This window comes from Salvelinus namaycush, chromosome 14 (assembly GCF_016432855.1).
Source record: "Salvelinus namaycush isolate Seneca chromosome 14, SaNama_1.0, whole genome shotgun sequence".
In the NCBI taxonomy this organism is placed as follows: domain Eukaryota; kingdom Metazoa; phylum Chordata; class Actinopteri; order Salmoniformes; family Salmonidae; genus Salvelinus; species Salvelinus namaycush.
In genome coordinates this window covers 36,945,254-36,965,120 of record NC_052320.1, presented here as the reverse complement: position 1 = coordinate 36,965,120, position 19,867 = coordinate 36,945,254, and the positions used below count along the sequence as shown (strand labels likewise).

The window sequence follows — 19,867 nt, the reverse complement described above, 5'->3', positions numbered from 1 at the left end:
TCAATGAACCCAGCAAAGTTGGCTTCGCTAGCCAACCAGTCTGCCAGCCTGCTAACTAGCCTGCTAACAAGACCAGCTAACCAACCATTTGTTCCACACCATGCGGTACAACAGCCACTTTCACGTTCTTGTTGATGAAATCTGCGGCTAGAACCGGGTCCTCGAATCTGTGCATGGAGCCGTCCGGTAAAGTCAGCCTCAGAACCACAGGGTAGGAGCATAGCTACCCTGCCCGGGCAGGCGCATTGCTGACGCTTCACAGCTCCGAAGCTAGCCCGCTTCTTAGCCACAGCCATGGTGTAGTCCGCAAATATCGAGACTCTTTTACCCTTGTAGATCAGAGGAGATGCTTCTCCCGATCTCCTCAGTATGTCATTGCGGACGTGAAAGAAATGCACCCTGATGACAAATGGTCGCGGGGGTTCTCTATCCCGGGGTCGGCTACGCAGGGTGCGGTGGGCCAGGTCTAGCAACGGCTTCTCCTCCAGGCCGAGCAGCTCTCCTGAAGCAGCTGGGCCATGTACTCTGTCAGTCTTGGGCCCTCCACTCCCTCTGGTATTTCCAGAAGACGAATGTTGTTCCTCTGCATTCTACTTTCCATATCTCCGCATCTATTATTGAGGTATGCCACCCTAGTTGTTATTGAGCCAACGTTAGCCTCTAGCTCGCTAATGCGAGAGCTGTGGTCTGTAGCACCGCGCTCCAGCACCGATAAGGCCGCTCCGTGTGCGTCGAGCTTATTCTGTATACTCTCAATAGATTTTTTTAAAGCTTGTCTTTGACCATTGATATCTCTGACTTGAGATTGGTAGAGAGAGTCAATTTTACCGAAAATATCGGTTTTGAGGGTGCCCATCACGGATTGTAGCAGCTCCACAATCAGTGTTCCCATGGGGCCGACATTAGCCGCAGCATCCGGTGGCGGGGGTGAATCAGGAGAGGGCGCGGGCTTGCTGCGACCTGCTCTTGCAGATTACGTTTTTGGCCGGGTAGACGACATTACAAACTTACATTTCTCAGGCTTGATCTGAATTGTTTAGAAGTCTCTTCAGATGCCTGGCCAAACATATATATATACCATTTTGCAAGGTTAAATATATACATTTGGTCACTAACTCAGGGGCGATAGGGAAACGCGTTCTACATCCTTGGCTTCCAACAGCGCCCCGTGGAAAAAATGTATTAAACCATTTTTTACAATGGCAAGAAAAATGATGTGAACCCTTTGGAATTACCTAGATTTCTGCATATATTGGTCATCAAATTTGATCTGATCTTCATCTAAGTCACAACAATAGACAAACATAGTGTGCTTAAACTAATAACACACAAATTATTGTATTTTTCTTGTCTATATTGAATACATAATTTAAACATTCACAGTGACGGTAGGGAAAAATATGTGAACCCCTAGGCTAATGACTTCTCCAAAAGCTAATTGGAGTCAGGGGTCAGCTAACCTGGAGTCCAATCAACGAGATGAGATTGGAGATCGTTGATTGGAGATGTTGGTTAGAGCCGCAATGCCCTATAAAAAACACTCACAAAATTTGAGTTTGCTATTCACAAGAAGCATTGTGTGATGTGAACCATGTCTCGAACAAAAGAGATCTCATAAGATCTAAGATTAAGAATTGTTGACTTGCATAAAGCAGGAAATGGTTACAAAAGTATCTCTAAAAGCCTTGATGTTCATCAGTCCACGGTAAGACAAATTGTCTATAAATGGACAAAGTTCAGCACTGTTGTTACTCTCCCTAGGAGTGGCCGTCCTGCAAAGATCACAGCGCAGAATGCTCAATGAGGTTAAGAAGAATCCTAGAGTGTCAGCTAAAGACTTACAGAAATCTCTGGAACATGCTAGCATCTCTGTTGACGAGTCTACGATATGTGAAACACTAAACAAGAATGGTGTTCATGGGAGGACACCACGGAAGAAGCCACTGTGGTACAAAAAAAACATTGCTGCACGTCTGAAGTTTGCAAAAGTGCACCTGGATGTTCCACAGTGCTACTGGCAAAATATTCTGTGGACAGATGAAACTACAGTTGAGTTGTTTGGAAGGAACACACAACACTTTGTGTGGAGAAAAAAAGGCACAGCACACCAACATCAAAACCTCATCCCAACTGTAATGTATGGTGGAGGGAGCATCATGGTTTGGGGCTGCTTTGCTGCCTCAGGGCCCGGACAGCTTTGCTATCATCGCCGGAAAAATGAATTCACAAGTTTATCAAGACATTTTTGCAGGAGAATGTTAGGCTATCTGTCCACCAATTGAAGCTCAACAGAAGTTGGGTGATGCAACAGGACAACGACCCAAAACACAGAAATAAATCAACAAAATACGCCCAGTCTGAGTCCTGACCTCAACCTGATTGAGATGCTGTGGCATGACCTCAAGAGAGCGGTTCACACCAGACATCCCAAGAATAATGCTGAACTGAAACAGTTTAGTAAAGATCTATGGTCCAAAATTCCTCCTGACCGTTGTGCAGGTCTGATCTGCAACTACAGAAAACGTTTGGTTGAGAATATTGCTGTCAAAGGAGAGTCAACCAGTTATTACATCCAAGGGTTCACATACTTTTTCCACCCTGCGCTGTGAATGTTTACACGGTGTGTTCAACAAAGACATGAAAATGTGTAATTGTTTGTGTGTTATTAGTTTAAGCAGACTGTGTTTGTCTATTGTTGTGACTTAGATGAAGATCAGATCAAATGTTATGACCAATTTATGCAGAAATCCAGGCATTTTCAAAGGGTTCACATACTTTTTCTTGCCACTGTATTTTTTATATGCCCAGACCCCTTGATAATGTGATGCCTAAGGAAATGGCCTCTTCTGCCTAATGGTAAGTCCACCAGCGACCCTATGATGAAGCAGCATCATCTAGCTGCAGTAATTACAAAACAGACGCTTACTCTGCCAGCCACATATGTCATCCATCACATACAGTCTCCCACAGTCTCCCTTGAACATGAATCTTTCATCCCATCTCTACCGCATATTCCACATCTACTTCCCACATGCAGCTTTGAACACCAAGTCTCTGAGGAGAGCTCCACACGGGCATGCCGTGCCAGCCGCTCTCTTGTTTTGATGGGGGAAAATCCCAAATAATGAAAGATAAAAGACGAGCTTCCAACCTGAGTTTGAGGGATTACACTACAAACGGTGTTTGAATAGATTAACAAAACACATTACGAAAAGGGATTCTGTTTGTTGCGAGAGCTCTCAAACATCAGCTGTGGGCATGGTGGGGGATCACAAGAGGGCATTCCTGCCTGGTTGAGACAAATAGCACAGTGGGGCACAGTAGAGCCACCACGCTCATTACAGCATTAAATTAGATATGAAGAGAAATGAATTGTGATATTTTGACTTTGAGGTGCAGTCAGATGTGCTACAAACAGACTCAGGAAGCAGAGCAGAGATGCACATACTGTGTCATACCGTTTTTGAGAGCATTCGTAGTAGTTGCTGTTGTTTTTTTTGTTGTCTTTGGTACATAAATACAACTATTGTCTTGAAAGATGATCCAAGGCCCTCAGGTAACTTACCACTTGGAAGTCCTCGGCTCTGCACTCGGCCCCCCGGAATTGACACGCCAGCAACATGTCCTTGATGTCATGTCCTGTGCGGTCATAGAACTCGCGCATGTTGAATGGGCGGGGCTTGAAGTTGTGGAAGTCAGCTTTGTCCTTCAGGGCCTCCAGAACACTGTCCTCCACCAGGTGGGTGTCCCTAATCTCATACCTAGAGAGAGAGAGAGAGAGAAAGAGAAAGAGAGAGAGAGAGAGAGAGAGAGAGAGAGAGAGAGAGAGAGAGAGAGAGAGAGAGAGAGAGAGAGAGAGAGAGAGAGAGAGAGAGAGAGAGAGAGAGAGAGAGAGAGAGAGAGAGAGAGAGAGAGGGAAGGAAGGAAGGAATCCAAAACAGTTTAGTCACAAACTTAATTGTTCAACATATTCAAAAATAGGTAAATTGATGCCCTTCCTCCTGCTATTCCTCTTCCCACAAAAAAAATACATGTTTGAAAGCATGACAATTAGCTTGGGCAGACGTGAGCTTTTAAGAATAAGATGTGAAACATTTATGGAAATGGCATAACACAAATAAATATTTTGTGTTTTTTTTTTTTGACAATGTCACATTGTGAACTTATATTGAAAAAAATTATTGTGAATCCCTTTAGTTTTGGTTTACTAATAAGAAGTGAATTCCATCAACTCTTGGGAAAACAAACTGTCTTCACTTGGGCCATGTTCCCACCCATCCAGGACATCTACTTGAAACGGTGTCTGAGAGAGTCCCGCAGCATCATCAAGAACCCCACACAGCCCAACCACGAGCTGTTCACTCCCTTACCGCCGGGCAGACGGTATCGGAACATAAGGTCTGATACCAACAGGCTCAGAAACAGTTTCTATCTGCAAGACATCAGACTGCTGAACACTTGAACTGGACTGACCACCTGCACTGACTCTCCGCACCTTAGCACCCATGCACTCACTCACTCACACACATCGACACACGCACGTGTGTGTGTGTGTGTCCATGTGAGTTGGATTGTGCACGTGTGTTTGCACAAGCATGTGTGTTCATGTGTGTATGTTTTCATTCCATCTACACAATAATAATTGCGCGCGAGTCACAGAGTGCGACGGGAGAGTCAACCGACTCACCGCACACAACATAATCAGTGGGAGATCTTCTTATAATAGAGCAGCGGAGAGGCCGGCTAAATCTGACCATGATGTCTGCCTGCTGCCCAGCATGAATAAATAGCAGCACAACGTCCACTGGCACGCTCCATATTGACTTGGTGGTGTGCTATCACAACACGGCATAACACGGCATCACCAAACACGTCAAAACTTTAAAGGAATGAGCGTGATTTCGTTTTTTTTTTTTTTAAATAGGTTTGACTCATAAGGGGTTTTTAATCAGATGTGTGATCTGGAACAATTGGTCTTGGCAGAGTGTAAACGGGCACACAATGATTGTCATAAAATAAGTGTGCTGCATTAAAGTCTGTGGCCATTCTATGTAAAAAGTCTAGGGGTTACAGAGCCATCAAATCACCAGAGTCAACTAAGTTCAATAGAAAGCCAGACTCATCAAACTGAAAGCCATTAAACATTGAATTACCCACCTACTATTCCACCTCTCATATTTGGTTCGTTATGCCGATGAGGTGAGAGTACGGCCCAGTACCTCGGAAGGTGCCTATCTGATCCAATTTAGATGTTCTCTATGGCTGTTGCTAAGTGCCATCTCAAACAGAGCCTTCCATTGATTAAAGGAGGACTTAATTGAGTTGAGGCCTTTGCTCCCCAATGTTGCTGCAGTGGATAAAGCTGTCAAGTGTGCACTTATGAGATAAAAATCCCAAACGCACACAAGCCTGACAGAATCAGTACGAGCTGACACTTTCCCCACAGTATGGATGGAGTTTTAATATCCCGCCACGAGACATTTCCCGGGAGCAGCCATGGCAAACACTGGAGGTGGCGGGGAGAGAGAGAGGGGAGGGAGAGAGGGAGGGAGGGAGGAAGGGAGAGAGAGAGAGCGCGAGAGCGAGACAGAGAGAGCAAGAGCGAGAGAGAGAGAGACGCTCAATTGGATTTCACACCACCAGCACTTTCATTTCTGGATGAGGGCTTAACAAATGAGGGAATAACCACATCGCCTCTCTACCATGGGAGACGGGATAAGTGAATAAGCACCGACTCTAATTCGCCAAACAAGTCAAGTGGTTTTAAAGTTGTGGAAATGGGGAAGAAAATCGGATATTTCCCTCTCTGCTAAGCAGCCATTCTCACTGACTCCCCGAATGGACAAAGTTCATACTTTTTGGAAACAGAATTCTTAAATTCTCCCTCTTGGGAATCGAAAAGCTTGCCTTTTTTTAAATCTAATCTCTCAAGCGTTTTCTTTTCTGAAGACTATGGGTTTAACATAACAATATAAATGTTGCCTCAGAACAAGTGCCCACATGATTATATAATGTCGGTCTACCATTTCAAACAGCTACTGGGTCTGCTGTCATGTGATATTACATGGAAATGCGCCCTCTTGATAATGTGACACACGTTCCTTCCCCTGAGAGCGAGGACAAGGAGATGTATTCATTCATAAAGCTTAATTCACAAAGACTGACCATTTCAATCAAGAAGCAGAAACCTATACCAGATGGTACATTGTACAAAGCATTCATCAGTCATACCACCGTGACGTAAATGCCAGTTCTAGTGACAGTGTGGAATTGTCATAAATGATGAAATGGGACGTTTCCCCCTGTATGAAAACCAGACCACCAAAACCCACTGGTGCCTACGGGGCCCGATAACATACTATTTTGGATTTCCTCTTTTATATCCCTAATTATGTCTGTTCTTGTGTTTCTCTCCCACTTTCGCAGCCATCTCTCATCTTCTCCCTCGTTCTATCCCTTCGCTCCACTCCCTCATGGTTTTTCTCGGTCTCTCTGCTGTATTTTCTCTCTGTCCAGTGACAGTCCTTCCTCTTCCTGCCACCACTTGTGTCTTTCCCGTAGCTCCACCTCGGACGCTGTGTGTGTTGATGAAATGCATCAGCTGTTGCTGCAGAGTCCGGCGGGCAGCAACACGATCAAACAGGGAGGGAGAGCCAGACATGCCTGCTGTGATCGTCTCATCAGCCATCAGCACTGACATTTGCGAGACGATACTGACACCATACACACACCCACACATTATTATTCTTCAGTTGTATTGTTCTTATTTAAATGTGTGTATCTTTAGTCGTCTCTTTTTTTTTAAAGTCTGTGATGTTTACACGTTTATGTTTTTGTATGTAAAGTGTAAAGTATTGTTGTCTGTAATGTCTCTTTCACTATGTGTCAGACCACAGTTAGACTAGCTGTTGCCAATGGGGATCCTTATCAAATCAAATCAAAACACCATGGGGATGGCAGTGTGTTAATCACACAGTCTCAGGCAGGTATTAGTCAAACTGTCTGCATGGAAATATGATACACCTCCTCCACTCCCTCCTCCCACTCTTAGAAAGCCCATGTCTAGTTGCAATATAAACCATTTTTATTTGAGATAACTATACCTTATCTGTCATCCCCGGTAGAAACAACAAGGAACCATACACTCTTAGGAAAAAGGTTATATCTTGAACCTAAAAGGGTTCTTTGGCTATCCCCATATGAGAACCATTTGAAGAATCATTTTTGGTTCCAGGTAGAACCCTTTGGGTTCTATGTAGAACGCTTTCTATGGGGACAGCTGAAGAACCCTTTTGGAGTGTAGGTTTGGAATTGGGTAATAACGAATCCCAAGGCTTTGATGGAATGCAGGGACTGATATTACAATACTTAGTAAAGACTGTGGAGTGCAGTCTGGAGAGTCTGCCAAATGCATTCTTTACAATATGGTTTAATTTTGGCTCCTGTTAATCAGAGCAAGCAAAGCCTGTCTCTAGAGTATTAAGCCCCCCACACATTACTCCAAGTTGGAGATGGCATGGAGCTGTGCACCAGTGAGCGAGGCGGTAATACCGTCCTCTCACAGCTGCTGCTGCTGCTGCTCTTCTCTGGGGTTTTGTGACAGTAAAGCCCTCTCGGCTTATCCATCCAAGGCCAGACAAATCGGGGCTTTCTGTCTAAGCGGGGCTGGCATGACTCACCAACAGTAAGGAAATCAAAGCATCAGCGTGAAAAAAAGTGCTTCCTGAGGATGTGAGGGCACACAACACTGTTACAGACAATGGAGCACCTGGCCAGCCTCACCCTTCTTCTTACTTATGACTGATTCGGCTCTGCCGTTGACTCGTCATGACTATTGTAAAGGCTGAATGTCTCACAGAGAGGATCTGTAAATCAATAAGCTAACAATGTGGGCCTGCAGTACAGCACTGTTGAATTGAACGTACATGTCTTACACCAAACTGGTGGCTACTGGTGACACCTGTGTGCTGTGTGCTCTGCACCGGAGATCACTTCACACACATCTCTCTACACTGCATATCCTCTTCTTGAGTACACATAGCAAATCAGTCTGAATGTGATTATCAGTCGAAGGGAACCAAATCCTTTGAGGGAACTAGGGCTACTGCCTGACTACGACTAATGAACTCCCACTGATGATTCCACTCTGATCTATGGTTATATGTTCAAATGTTTGGCTGCATCTACAATGGCACCATATTCCCTGTGTAGTTTTGTCCAGGGCCACATGGGGATGAGGTACCATTTCAGGGCTCTAGACAAAACGTAACCTAGTGCATTTTATAGGGAATAGAGTGCCACTGCAAATCCACATTTTGTCACACGTTTTATTAACGCACCTCTGGTTGAGCAGCGCGAGCAGCTCCCCTGCGTGGTACAGGTCATTTCGCGTCACGTGACTGAAGCGGAAAAAGTTTAGGTTGCAGAACGTGACAGCGGGGAATACCATCATCGGGGTCGAGATCTCGTCCAGTTTGGTGACGTGCGGATACTCCAGGTAGAAGTGTATTCGGTCCACGCACACAAACAGTAATAAAGTCAAGGAGCCCAGGAAGAACACGACCCATAGACAGCGCTTGATGCAGGCTCGCTCATAGGTGAAGATGTGCGAAATTCCGTGCAGCGTTGAGTTGTGAGCAAAAACCTCAATAGCGGGTGGCTTTTTGCAGTCCATTTCTTCAGATTCTACTTTGAGGTCCATTGTGTTACAGTCTGGGTTAATAGCTATACAGAATGCGGAGGGACATTGAAGTTGTTTGCAGTTCAGAAGGCAGATAAATTACTTCGCCTCACAACCGTATTCAACTATCTATCCAAACTGATAAAAAAACACACGCAACAGAATCATGTACTCATTCATATTCGTACACTTAATAATATGTGATCTTTGAGCATCTGCTTCATATAAAACCCATACCATGCACCTGTGGCATCTCCGATACACCCGGCATTAGCAAGTAATAGCTATTTAACGACTAACTGCCCGAACGTGCGGGAAACCAGCGCGGGATTTGCTGTCGCGTGGTTATCACCATCCAAAAGGCGGAATGCAAAAAAACGCAGGATTCCCACATTGAAGTCAGACGCACATGAATTCTCAGTAAGAGTCAACATAAAGCAAATAATTTAAGAGTAGCCTATGAGTCACCAAGATGCTTCTCTTTTCCGCAAGAAAAGTATTGATCATTGGACCGTGTTCGGAAACACTGCTTCTGTGCTGTCTTGTCAAGTCCAGGTAGCCGATCTCAAAACGCGTAAAGCAATTACAGCTGTGAAAAATATGGACCACGTTCGCTCATCGAGCGTTTGTCTCAGATTAATTGTTGACTGAAAAAAAAGGAGAAACGCACGTCATGGAGGCATGAAGAGGAGTGAGTGAGACAGGGCTCATCCGTGTTGGCTGTCCAGCTTCAGCTCCCTGTTGAAAACGAATTCATATCCGTCGTTCCTTTGTGTCTGTCTTTTGGCAGAACCGCGGTTATATCCGCAGGGGAGAGGTCCGAGGGGATGTTCTGTGGGACTGAGGGATTCGCTGTTGCATTGGTCGGTCGTGACTCGTGAGCGTTTTTTTTCTTCTTCATGCATATTTGTCTAGCACTCGCGGTGAGGCAGTGAGAGCAGAGTACAAGCGAGAGGACAAGTCCTGCGCCACACTGAGAGATGTGAACTGTGGCATGCAGTTGTGATCTAAGTTAACTCTCCAATCATGCAAACAGATGATCGGAGAACGCGAAAGAACGCACCCGCTATATCATCATTTTAATCTCTCTCTAACGATATACACACTGAAGAGATCAACTGTAGGCAATCAATAAACCAAGACACATTTAGCCCCCAACGGGTACCGTGCCTACAGAAAGTATTCAACATTTTGTTGTGTTATAGCCTGAATTTAAAATGTATTACATTTATATATTTTTGTCACTGGCCTACACACAATAGCCCAACATGTCAAAGTGGAATTATGTTTTTCGAAATGTTTACAAGTGTAATTAAAAATGAAAAGCTGAAATGTCTTGTCAATAAGTATTCAACCCAAGCCTAAATAAATACAGCAGTAAACATGGACTCTGTGTGCAATAATAGTGTTTAAGATTATTTTTGAATGTCTACCCCATCTCTGTACCCCACACATACAATTATCTGTATGGTCCCCCAGTCAAACAGCACATTTCAAACACAGATTCAACCACAAAGACCAGGGAGGTTTTCCAATGCCTCGCAAAGAAGGGCACCTATTGGTAGATGCTGTGGCGGATTTAGGTATAGGTGACAAGGGCAGCCGCCCGCGCAAATTTTTTGGGGAATGGTAACATTTGCACGATCGGTTTTCTATCGCTCATTTACACGTCACGTCAATGATATCATGTCATCGTGTGGGACTGTGTGTCAATTAACCTTGTCGGAGTGGGCGCCCTGATTCTAGTTTTTGAGCTAGGCAGGCTACTGCCTGGGAAGGTTTCCCACTCAGAAGTATGAGATGGGGCGGGGGTAGGTTGACAGGTCTCCCCACTGGAAGCCTAAGGTAGGGGGAGCGGGTGAATCTATCAAATAGCACACCTCTAACTTTGTACAGTACTAATGCAATTAGTAAAATCAGTCACACTACGAAATGCTACCAAATAAACCACAATTCATTCATAATAGGGGGGGTTGGCCCAGGGAGCCATACAAGCTAGAACCGCCACTGGGTAGATGGGTAAAAAAAGCAGACATTGAATAACCCTTTGAGCATGGTGAAGTTATTAATTACTCCCAGTCACTGCAAAGATACAGGCATCCTTCAAACTCAGTTGCTAGAGAGGAAGACAATAACTCAGGGATTTCACCATGAGGCCAATTGTAACTTTGAAACAGTTACAGAGTTTAATGGTTGTGATAGGAGAAAACTGAGGATGGATCAACAACATTGAAGTTACTCCACAATACTAATCTAAGTGACAGAGTGAAAAGAAGGAAACCTGTACAAACAAAAAATATTCAGCAAAGAAATTAACTCCATGTCCTGAATACAGTGTTATGTTTGGGGTAAATCCAATACAACACACCACTCTTCATATTTTAAAGCATGGTGGTGGCTGCATCATGTTATGGTATGCTTGTCATTGGCAAGGACTAGGGAGTTTTTTTAATGATAAAAATTAACGAAATAGAGCTAAGCAAAGGCAAAATCCTAGAGGAAAACCTGGTTCAGTCTGCTCTCCAACAGACACTGGGAGACAAATGAACCTTTCAGCAGGACAATAACCTAAAACACAAGGCCAAATATACACTGGAGTTGCTTACCAAGACAACATTGAATGTTCCTGAGTGGCCGAGTTACAGTTTTGGCTTAAATCGGCTTGAAAATTGATGGCAAGACTTGAAAATGGCTGTCTAGCAATGATCATCAACCAACTTGACAGAGCTTGAAGAATTTTAAAATAATAATGTACAAATATTGTTCAATGCAGGTGTATAAAGATCTTAGCGACTTACCCAGAAAGACTGGCGGCTGTAATTGCTGCCAAAGTTGATTCTAACATGTATTGACTCAGGGGTGTGAATACTTATGTAAATTAGATATTTCGGTATTTCATTTTCAATAAATTTGCAAACATTTCTAAAAACATGTTTTCACATTGTCATTATGGGGTATTGTGTGTAGATGGTGACAAAATTCAGGCTGTAACACAACCAAAAATGGAATAAGTCAAGGAGTATGAATACTTTCTGAAGGCACTGTTTATGCATGAAAAATGTATCTAGTTATGTAACGTGGGAGTAATTCAGGCCTTACTAATATAACAAAATATATATTATGTGTCAATAAATATGCGAGAGTCTCTCAGGGATATGGACAAGCACTGTTTAAAGCCTCGCTAAATTAGTGTTTCACTTGACACTGGTACAAAGTATCAAGGGACAGTCCTAGCTACCTCTATCATCGACATCGGGACTAGGTGCTTGAGTTTCGAAATAAAATACAGACTAGCTATTTCTGTATTCAAAGTAGCTTAAGGCTAGATATTGCCCTACATTAGAAGTTTTTAGGAGGCTCTTCTCTCACCTGTAAGTCATTGACTGGCTGAATATTCTTAAAAATAAAGACAATTTCCTCACACCAAGAAAACATTAGGCCTATATTAAGCCAATAGTTATCTTCCTCTTTTCCTTGAAGAAACACCTGTCCTCCTTCTGTCACGAATCCCGCTTCCTGAGTCTGTTTTTGCCTGTGTTCTGTCCTGGAGTGTTTTTTCCGGTGTCCTGGAACGCACCCTGTCTGGTTGCCGGGCGACGTAGCTGGTTGGGAGATCTCTGATTTACCGCACCTGTTTCCAATCCGCTATCTGCACACCTGGTCCTGATCATCACCCCTCCACTTCATAAGCACTGACCTGACATCCATTCCCTGCCGGATCGTTAGCCATGAACAGTATGTTGTGCCAGTGTATCAGCCTCCAGTTTGATAGAGTTTGTTTTGTTGTTTTGTACGTCTTGCTTGCCTTGAACTCACCTCCGTTTTTTCTGTCTACAGTCATTCACCCGGAACACTCATCTCATCCCTACCTGGTCGTCGGTGACTTCAGTTACTTCATTGGATCTGCCTATTCAATCCCATCAACTCACCTCCGCTGCCCGCTCCGCCACTTGGATTTTTCTATCACTACATTCAAACTTGTAAATAAATACTCACCTTCGTCTTACTCTCCTTGTCCTGGTCTGCTTCTGGGTTCAATTGTAGAAGAATCGTGACACCTTCGTGACATATGCCGCATGGTAGTCAAAGAAAAGTTTGAAAAAATTCAATTTCATGTTGATGTGGTGGCTGTAGGATGACTAAACAAACATTTGAAACAACATAGCCAGAGCCATAATAGAGCCCCATAGTGGAAGTTTCATAATACCCATAAACTCTAGCAGTCAAACAGGGAAATGGTTCCAGTCGTTTTTCCGCCATTACTTTTTCCCATTGGCGATTTTAGAAACTCTTAAAATAAGGGCTGTGTTTCGTGTAGGCTTACCCTGGCGTGACATTTTGATAACCATGTAAATCTCTCTCGGACATGGTGACTTTTATCGATATATATTCGGCTTTATTTACACTCAGATTCGAAACTGCTAATTAGCATCAAAGTAGACATCATGCAAATCTGCAAATCTCTGCAAGCTCCTGCACGTCATCTCCAGCTGACACCTTTGCAAACAGATTGTGTGTCAATTTAAAACTTGCACAAGACAGTTCACAGAATTGTCAGTTTAAAGAAATGTAGCCAATTTATTCATTACTACATGTATCTAACATTAGATAGTTCATCCAGAGATTCTTACCTTTGCCTCCATTCGGCAGTCTTCTCCAGATCATCATGGCATTTATAGTTCTTTATGACAGCCAAATTAGCAGCAAATTAACATTTAATTTTTGGGGGGTAAATACAGGCGAATATCTCTATAAAAGTCACCTTGTCCTAGAGAGATTTACACAGTTATCAAAACGTCACGCCAGGGTAAGCCTACACAAAACACAGTCATTATTTTAAGTGAATCTAAAATCCCCTATGGGAAAAATGAATGGTGGAAAAACGATTGGAACCATTTCCCTGTTTGACCGTTAGGTTTTATGGGTATTATGACTCATACTGTGGTACTCTATAATCTAAAAAAACAAAGTGTAGGTCCTACCACAGGACAGAGCCCACATGTTGAGCGTTCCTTCGCCAGTCAAATCAGCACCAAGGACAGCGCCTAACCAGGTTTCAATTGTAAATGAAGTCCAGTATGGTATGTTCAATGCATTCTCCGGTGCCGTAGATGGCGCCATTTAGCAATAATCATAGTTTGAAGATTTACCAAGAAGGAAATAGCTTTGTTGTGTGAGTAAAGATGGCGATGTCCCTTGGCTTGGGACAATATTGTCGCTTGGCAGGACGAATTATGGGCGCATTGTCCCGCAGACAAACGCGTGGGACACTTCTTCCAGCGATAAGATGGTATATTACCCAAACGGCGGGCAATAGTGAGTAGAAACTTGAACTGCGTGTGGACACTGAGTGAGGCGCCCTTTGCCTTAGTTTCATCTCATAGCAAACTAGAGGTCAGAGCAGGGGAGATTGCATAACACAATTCTGACCGCGCTCGTGACCAGCTGCTTGTGTTGTAAATCTTAACGTGTAGGTCTAATTTTGAAAGTTTCCATGCGTAAATTAACTTTCGTTTTGAAATCTGACATTTCACCAAGTTTACAGAATTTACAAGCTTTGAAAAGTTTGGTTACATCGTGTTGGAAGGACTAGGAAACTGCATTTCAGCTTTCTTACCTTAGTAGCTTAAATACCCTAGTAGCTTAAATCGATTTGCTAGTAAATCACAACGTTTTAACATGTCTTATGTCATGTATGTCTCCACTTTCACCATGCATATGCATTTGCCCCTCTAGAGAACGTTCTGCAGTTGCCAATATCTATTAATAATTTTTGCTTTCCATTCTGCTTCTCTCTATAGACGTGCAGTTTAAGCTGGACGACAGGACCGCCCACAGCAGTCTGGACCTCTTTAAGAAGGACACAGGTGTCATCTATCGCATCCTGGGCCTAGACCCCAGCCATGTCCAACAGAACCCCGAGCGCTTCCGTGATTGGGCCGTGGTGTTCGGAGACGGGCGAATCACAGGCGGCCGCCACTACTGGGAGGTGACAGTGAAGAAGTCTTCAGAGTTCCGTTTAGGGGTGGCCGAGGCGGCGATGTCACGGGACGACTGCGTAGGCACCAACCGCTCCTCCTGGGTGTTCGGCTACGTCCAGCGCAAGTGGTTCGCCATGACAACCAACCAGAGGGTGCCGGTGCCTCTCGTGGGTAAGCCTGATCGCGTGGGCATCCTGTTAGACTATGAGGCCGGCCTTATAGGCCTGGTGGATATCCCGAAGGCCAAGGTGATCCACAGCATGAGGGTCACGTTCAGGGGGCCTCTCTGCCCAGCGTTTGGCTTGTGGGATGGAGAGCTGCTTACACACTCAGGTCTGGAGGAGCCTGAAGGCTTGAAGTGAAGCAGAAGGATCTCTGGACTCTGATGACAATATGTCAGGCAGGTGGATGGCTTTGATGGCAAGGCGAGAGGGGGCCAGGAGCGGCGATGTGCATTAACTCTTCCAACTTGGTTCTTGTAAACTGAACACTTACAGCAGGCAGCACTTGAACATGTCTTTCAAATCTCCCATGAAGAGCAATATTCTCGACCGGAAGGAAAGCTGAAGTTTATTTTCAACGGGGGAAGCAAGGAGTTGATCCAATCTGTAATTTCACTGCCATACAGACTCCGCACAATAAGTTGTGTTTTTTGTTACCTCTCGTGTTATCTTTTTTCTATGTGAAATAAATGGCAACAATATGTAGCCATCCTGTGTGTAACAAGAGGTCATTAGGTACTGGGAATGTTGCTGTTATTACTATTGCTTAATGTCTTGACATCCTCCATTATCTTGTCAAACTTGAATTAAACCAAAACCATGCCTTTTTGAACCTTTTGATATAATCCAATTGTGTGCTGAGATGGTATGCTGAAATAAAAACCGTTACACATTTTCACTCATTTATTTACAGCAGCAAGCTTACATTGACAGTTTAACCTGAGGAAGCAGTCTGTAGAACAGCATCACTTAATCCCAGTAAGAAACCCCTGGATGTGTGTGTCTTTGGTTTTTATAACATATCCAAACAACAGTCATCTGACTCAGTAGATTCATGTACATATTTAAAAGGGAATGCTGATGGGACACTCTCATACATGAATATTCATCAGTCTCAGTCACTCAAAAGATCCCATTTAGACATGCCATTTCTATAGTTACATAACAGTTGTGTTTCTCTTATGTTGGGCCAATTGGTATTCACACCAAAGAGGAGAAAAGACCAGAAGCAAAATGATTGTCAAATACCTCATCCTCACGATCCATGGCTCATAGTTCACTCATATCTTCTGACCTGCTTATGAAACTTCCTATTGAGGTAGATTAATATATACTTTCCTACTTAATATATTTCTAGATTTGTACAGTATATTTATAACCTGCCAATATGTAACGTTACAATGCTGTGTGCGTTATGCAGTTATAATGTATGTATAGTGGCATAAAATCCACTAACTAAATACTAACGTTGCAGCTTCATATATAATTAAACCATCACAAACCATTGTATAAATAAATACATTACAAACAGTGGTCACATACCAGGCAGCATATATACATAAAATGTGCATCACACTGGCATTTTTAAGTGACGACTAAGGACAAAGTGTGTGTGTACTTATAAATAAAAAAAACTGCCAAGTTCACCTGAACTAGCAACTGATCACTTGTTGGTGCCATGTCAACATGAAACAGTACTACATTAATTCTGTCCACTCCTGAAGACTCCTGAAGCTTTTATGTGCAGCAACATGGACAAAGAAAGTGTGCTTGGGACAGCGCAATCTCTCACAGCGGAGTGCGATATGCTGCGGCGAACCCCAACCTTTATACACAGTGATGTTTGACCCTATCAAATATACTCGCTTACACCTCTTCACTAATGGCACGAAATGGCTGCATGTCACATGTTTAGACACATCCAGTCCGTCTGGCTTAAACCACCACCTTCAATGTGTCTAACTTTCTCTGGTCTTCTGTTTCTGACTGGGACTCACTACTGCATGGGTACAGCCGCTGGTACTCCGTCAAGACTGACACCACCCCGTCCCAACCAAACTGCCTGGCGTCATCCAGGGGTGTGTTTCCCCACCTGATAACACAGAGAAAGATATGAGCGGCCAGGAAAAAGCTTTGAAATGGGCTTACAGCTACAGAGGCAAATGTGGGGAAAGGCAAAGGGAAACAAGTGACAAATGAGACTCAGTTGAAGATCTCATTCTAGCCCTTAACTATTCTGGTGTAGCAGAGTGATTTTAATGATCTGGACACTTAAAAAAAACACAAGTCTCCATTATCCATGCCAAAAGGGCCTTTATTATGGAACATTTCTCAGAGACGTGTGAGTTATTAAAAGTGTCAGGCAGAGGCAGTGGTGTCCCTACCTGTCCTTTATATGGGGGTTCACTTTACACGTCCCTGTTAGGAAGATCACCGCTTCCACATTACCTGAATAAACAGGAAGGAAGAATTCAACTTCAATATACGGTAATGCGTTTGTGCAACCAACCAGTGATGCATTCACATATCCATTGTCCACACAGCGAAGCCATCCACTCCAATTAAACCATATCAGCCACACTTGAATTCCAAATGTGAACGATAAGGTGAAGTACATGTTATGTGGGAGTACAGTATTATCATAACAAATTATAGTGTCACCTTCAGCTGACGCCACGTGGAGGGCTGTACGAGAATCATAGTCTTTCTCTTCCATGTCCACAGCCGAGAGAGCAAACCTAGGGAAGGACAGGAGCGAGAGAAGGAAGAAAAGAAGAGTAGAGCAAAAGGTTAATTGGAATGACAGATGGCCGAGACTAAGAGATAAGGGATTTGAGACAAATGACTTTCTGAAAAGCTCTATATAGTAATTATATTGAAGTTAACCGAAATTGATTTGATACGAGGGGTCGTCTGTTCCATGCAGAACATACATTTAAATGTATTATGGAAATCATTTCACAAGTTTCTTCTTGTCTGTCTGGCGCCCAGCACTTGGTTATGAAAACGCAAACTATAATTTCTTATAAATCATTAGGACCGACTATAATGGATTGAATTTATATAACTAGTCTCCCAGGATTCAGTCTTTACCTCCTCAGGGCAGAGACATCTCCACTGTAAGCTGCAAACATCAGGTTCACCACTGACTTGTTCTGAAGGGGGCAGAGGAAAACATCTCTATGATGGGCGATCAACATAGAAGAAGGCTATTGAAGCACAGAGGTGTTTCAAGTGTTGTAAAGGAGACAGCAGAAAACATGAATTTTACAGAGAGTTTAAAATGTTAAAATAAGAACAAATGAAAAGAAGTATTTAGTGTGTACTCTATCCCTTACTTACCCTATCATCAAGTGATTGTCTGCGAGGGTCCAGCTTCCTTGCAAAGTGTCTCAGGTTGTCATAGTTATGGAAGTTGAAGAGAGAAACCAGCTCCTGATCAATCAGCAGATAGAATGGGAAAATTCAGACAGGAAAATGACCGATTACTCTACTATTCAACGTTCTATTCTATTTGAATCTTCCATTTCTACAATGTCTCATACAGTTACAAAGTATACTTTCTAAATGTAAAAAAACAAGGCCATCACTGAGAATAAATATCGACTGCTGGGTTTGACAAAAACGTCATAGTCATAAGTCATAGGTTATTGAAATTCTTGTTGTCTGTGTACCTGACAGAAGTGAATGCCTCGGACACTATTTCCGACACGGTCTAACGGAGGAGACCAACACATTATTCCCATTACATTAGGGACCACCAGCAGTACTGCACCAGAAACGCCAGACTTAGCAGGTAAACCCACCTGGAAAAAATAACAGGTGGAATGAAGGTTAGTAGGACACTTATAGCCGGGTGCATCTCAAATAGTCTAAAATAGATTCCTGTCTTTAAAAAAAACAATACAATTCAGTTGGGAACATAGAGACATTGCAAACAATACAACATCCCCAGTCCTTAACCTCACTGGTGTAGGGGGCAGTATTTTCACGTCCGGATGAAAAGCGTGCCCAGAGTAAACTGCCTGCTACTCAGGCCCAGAGGCTAGGATATGCATATTATTAGTCGATTTGGATAGAAAACACTCTGAAGTTTCTAAAACTGTTTGAATGATGTCTGTGAGTATAACAGAACTCATATGGCAGGTGAAAACCTGAGAAAAATCCAACCAGGAAGTGGGAAATCTGAGGTTTGTAGTTTTTGAAGTGATTGCCTATCCAATATACTGTGTCTATGGGGTCGGATTGAACTTCCTAAGGCTTCCACTAGATGTCAACAGTATTTAGAACGTTGTTTCAGGCTTCTACTGTGAAAGGGGAGCGAATAAGAGCTGTTTGAATCAGGGATCTGGCTGAAAGCCATGAGCTAAGTCACGCTCGCGGCCGTGAGCGCGACCTCCGTTCCTTTTCATTTCTAAAGACAAAGGAATTGTCCGGTTGGAATATTATTGAAGATTTATGATAAAAACATCCTAAAGATTGATTATATACATCGTTTGACATGTTTCTACGAACTGTAATGGAAAGTTTTTTGACTTTTCGTCTGGACGCCTTGTGCATTTTGGATTACTGGACTAAACGCGCAAACAAAAAGGAGGTATTTGGACATAAATATGAACTTTATCAAACAAAACAAACATTTATTGTCTAACATGGAGACCTGGGAGTGCCATCAGATGAAGATCATCAAAGGTAAGTGATTAATTTTAACGCTATTTCTGTCTTTTGTGACACCTCTCCTTCTTTGGAAAATGGCTGTATGGTTTTCCGTGGCTAGGCGCTGACCTAACATAATCGCAAGGTGTGCTTTCGCCGTAAAGCCTTTTTGAAATCAGACACTGTGGCTGGATTAACAAGAAGTTTATCTTTAAAATGGTGTATAATACTTGTATGTTTGAGGAATTTGAATTATGAAATTTCTGTTGTTTTGAATTTGGTGCCCTGCAATTTCACTGGCTGTTGGCGAGGTGGGACCCTAGCGAGGTTAATCAACCCACACCCACGGCACCCATCCCTCCTATCCCACCAAGGCATCACACCAAGACGGTACAAAACAAATAAACAATAACAGAAACAAAAAACAATAGCAATAACTTCTGACAATAGCAATAGCAGTCTCTTTTCATTTAACTACTTATCTGACAACATAGGATAGGTTAAAGAAATAGGGCACATCTGAGATAAAGGGGAATGTTCTAATTGAC

General features: G+C 43.2%; 3 protein-coding genes across 3 annotated transcripts in view; 1 reads left to right on the top strand and 2 right to left on the bottom strand.

Annotated features, from left to right (window-relative positions):
• Positions 1-8,701, bottom strand: part of LOC120059477 (acid-sensing ion channel 1-like) — an 82,712-nt gene extending 74,011 nt beyond the window's left edge. Inside the window, exons 1-2 of the mRNA XM_039008559.1 lie at positions 8,340-8,701; positions 3,566-3,761 (exon numbers count right to left, since the gene is read on the bottom strand). Coding sequence (XP_038864487.1) covers positions 3,566-3,761; positions 8,340-8,701 — 558 coding nt within the window. The remainder of the gene's footprint in view (positions 1-3,565; positions 3,762-8,339) is intronic.
• A 5,128-nt stretch (positions 8,702-13,829) lies between these two features.
• spryd4 (SPRY domain containing 4) lies at positions 13,830-15,557 on the top strand. The gene is made up of 2 exons (XM_039008558.1): positions 13,830-13,996; positions 14,482-15,557. Exons 1-2 carry the CDS (start codon positions 13,864-13,866, stop codon positions 15,021-15,023), a joined length of 675 nt encoding a protein of 224 aa, XP_038864486.1. The 5' UTR covers positions 13,830-13,863; the 3' UTR covers positions 15,024-15,557.
• The window catches only part of LOC120059475 (glutaminase kidney isoform, mitochondrial-like), a 30,112-nt gene continuing 25,797 nt past the window's right edge, over positions 15,553-19,867 (bottom strand). The window contains exons 13-18 of the mRNA XM_039008557.1: positions 18,338-18,469; positions 18,006-18,098; positions 17,757-17,818; positions 17,325-17,401; positions 17,048-17,111; positions 15,553-16,755 (exon numbers count right to left, since the gene is read on the bottom strand). Of these exons, the coding sequence (XP_038864485.1) occupies positions 16,599-16,755; positions 17,048-17,111; positions 17,325-17,401; positions 17,757-17,818; positions 18,006-18,098; positions 18,338-18,469 (585 nt within the window). The 3' untranslated portion in view covers positions 15,553-16,598. The remainder of the gene's footprint in view (positions 16,756-17,047; positions 17,112-17,324; positions 17,402-17,756; positions 17,819-18,005; positions 18,099-18,337; positions 18,470-19,867) is intronic.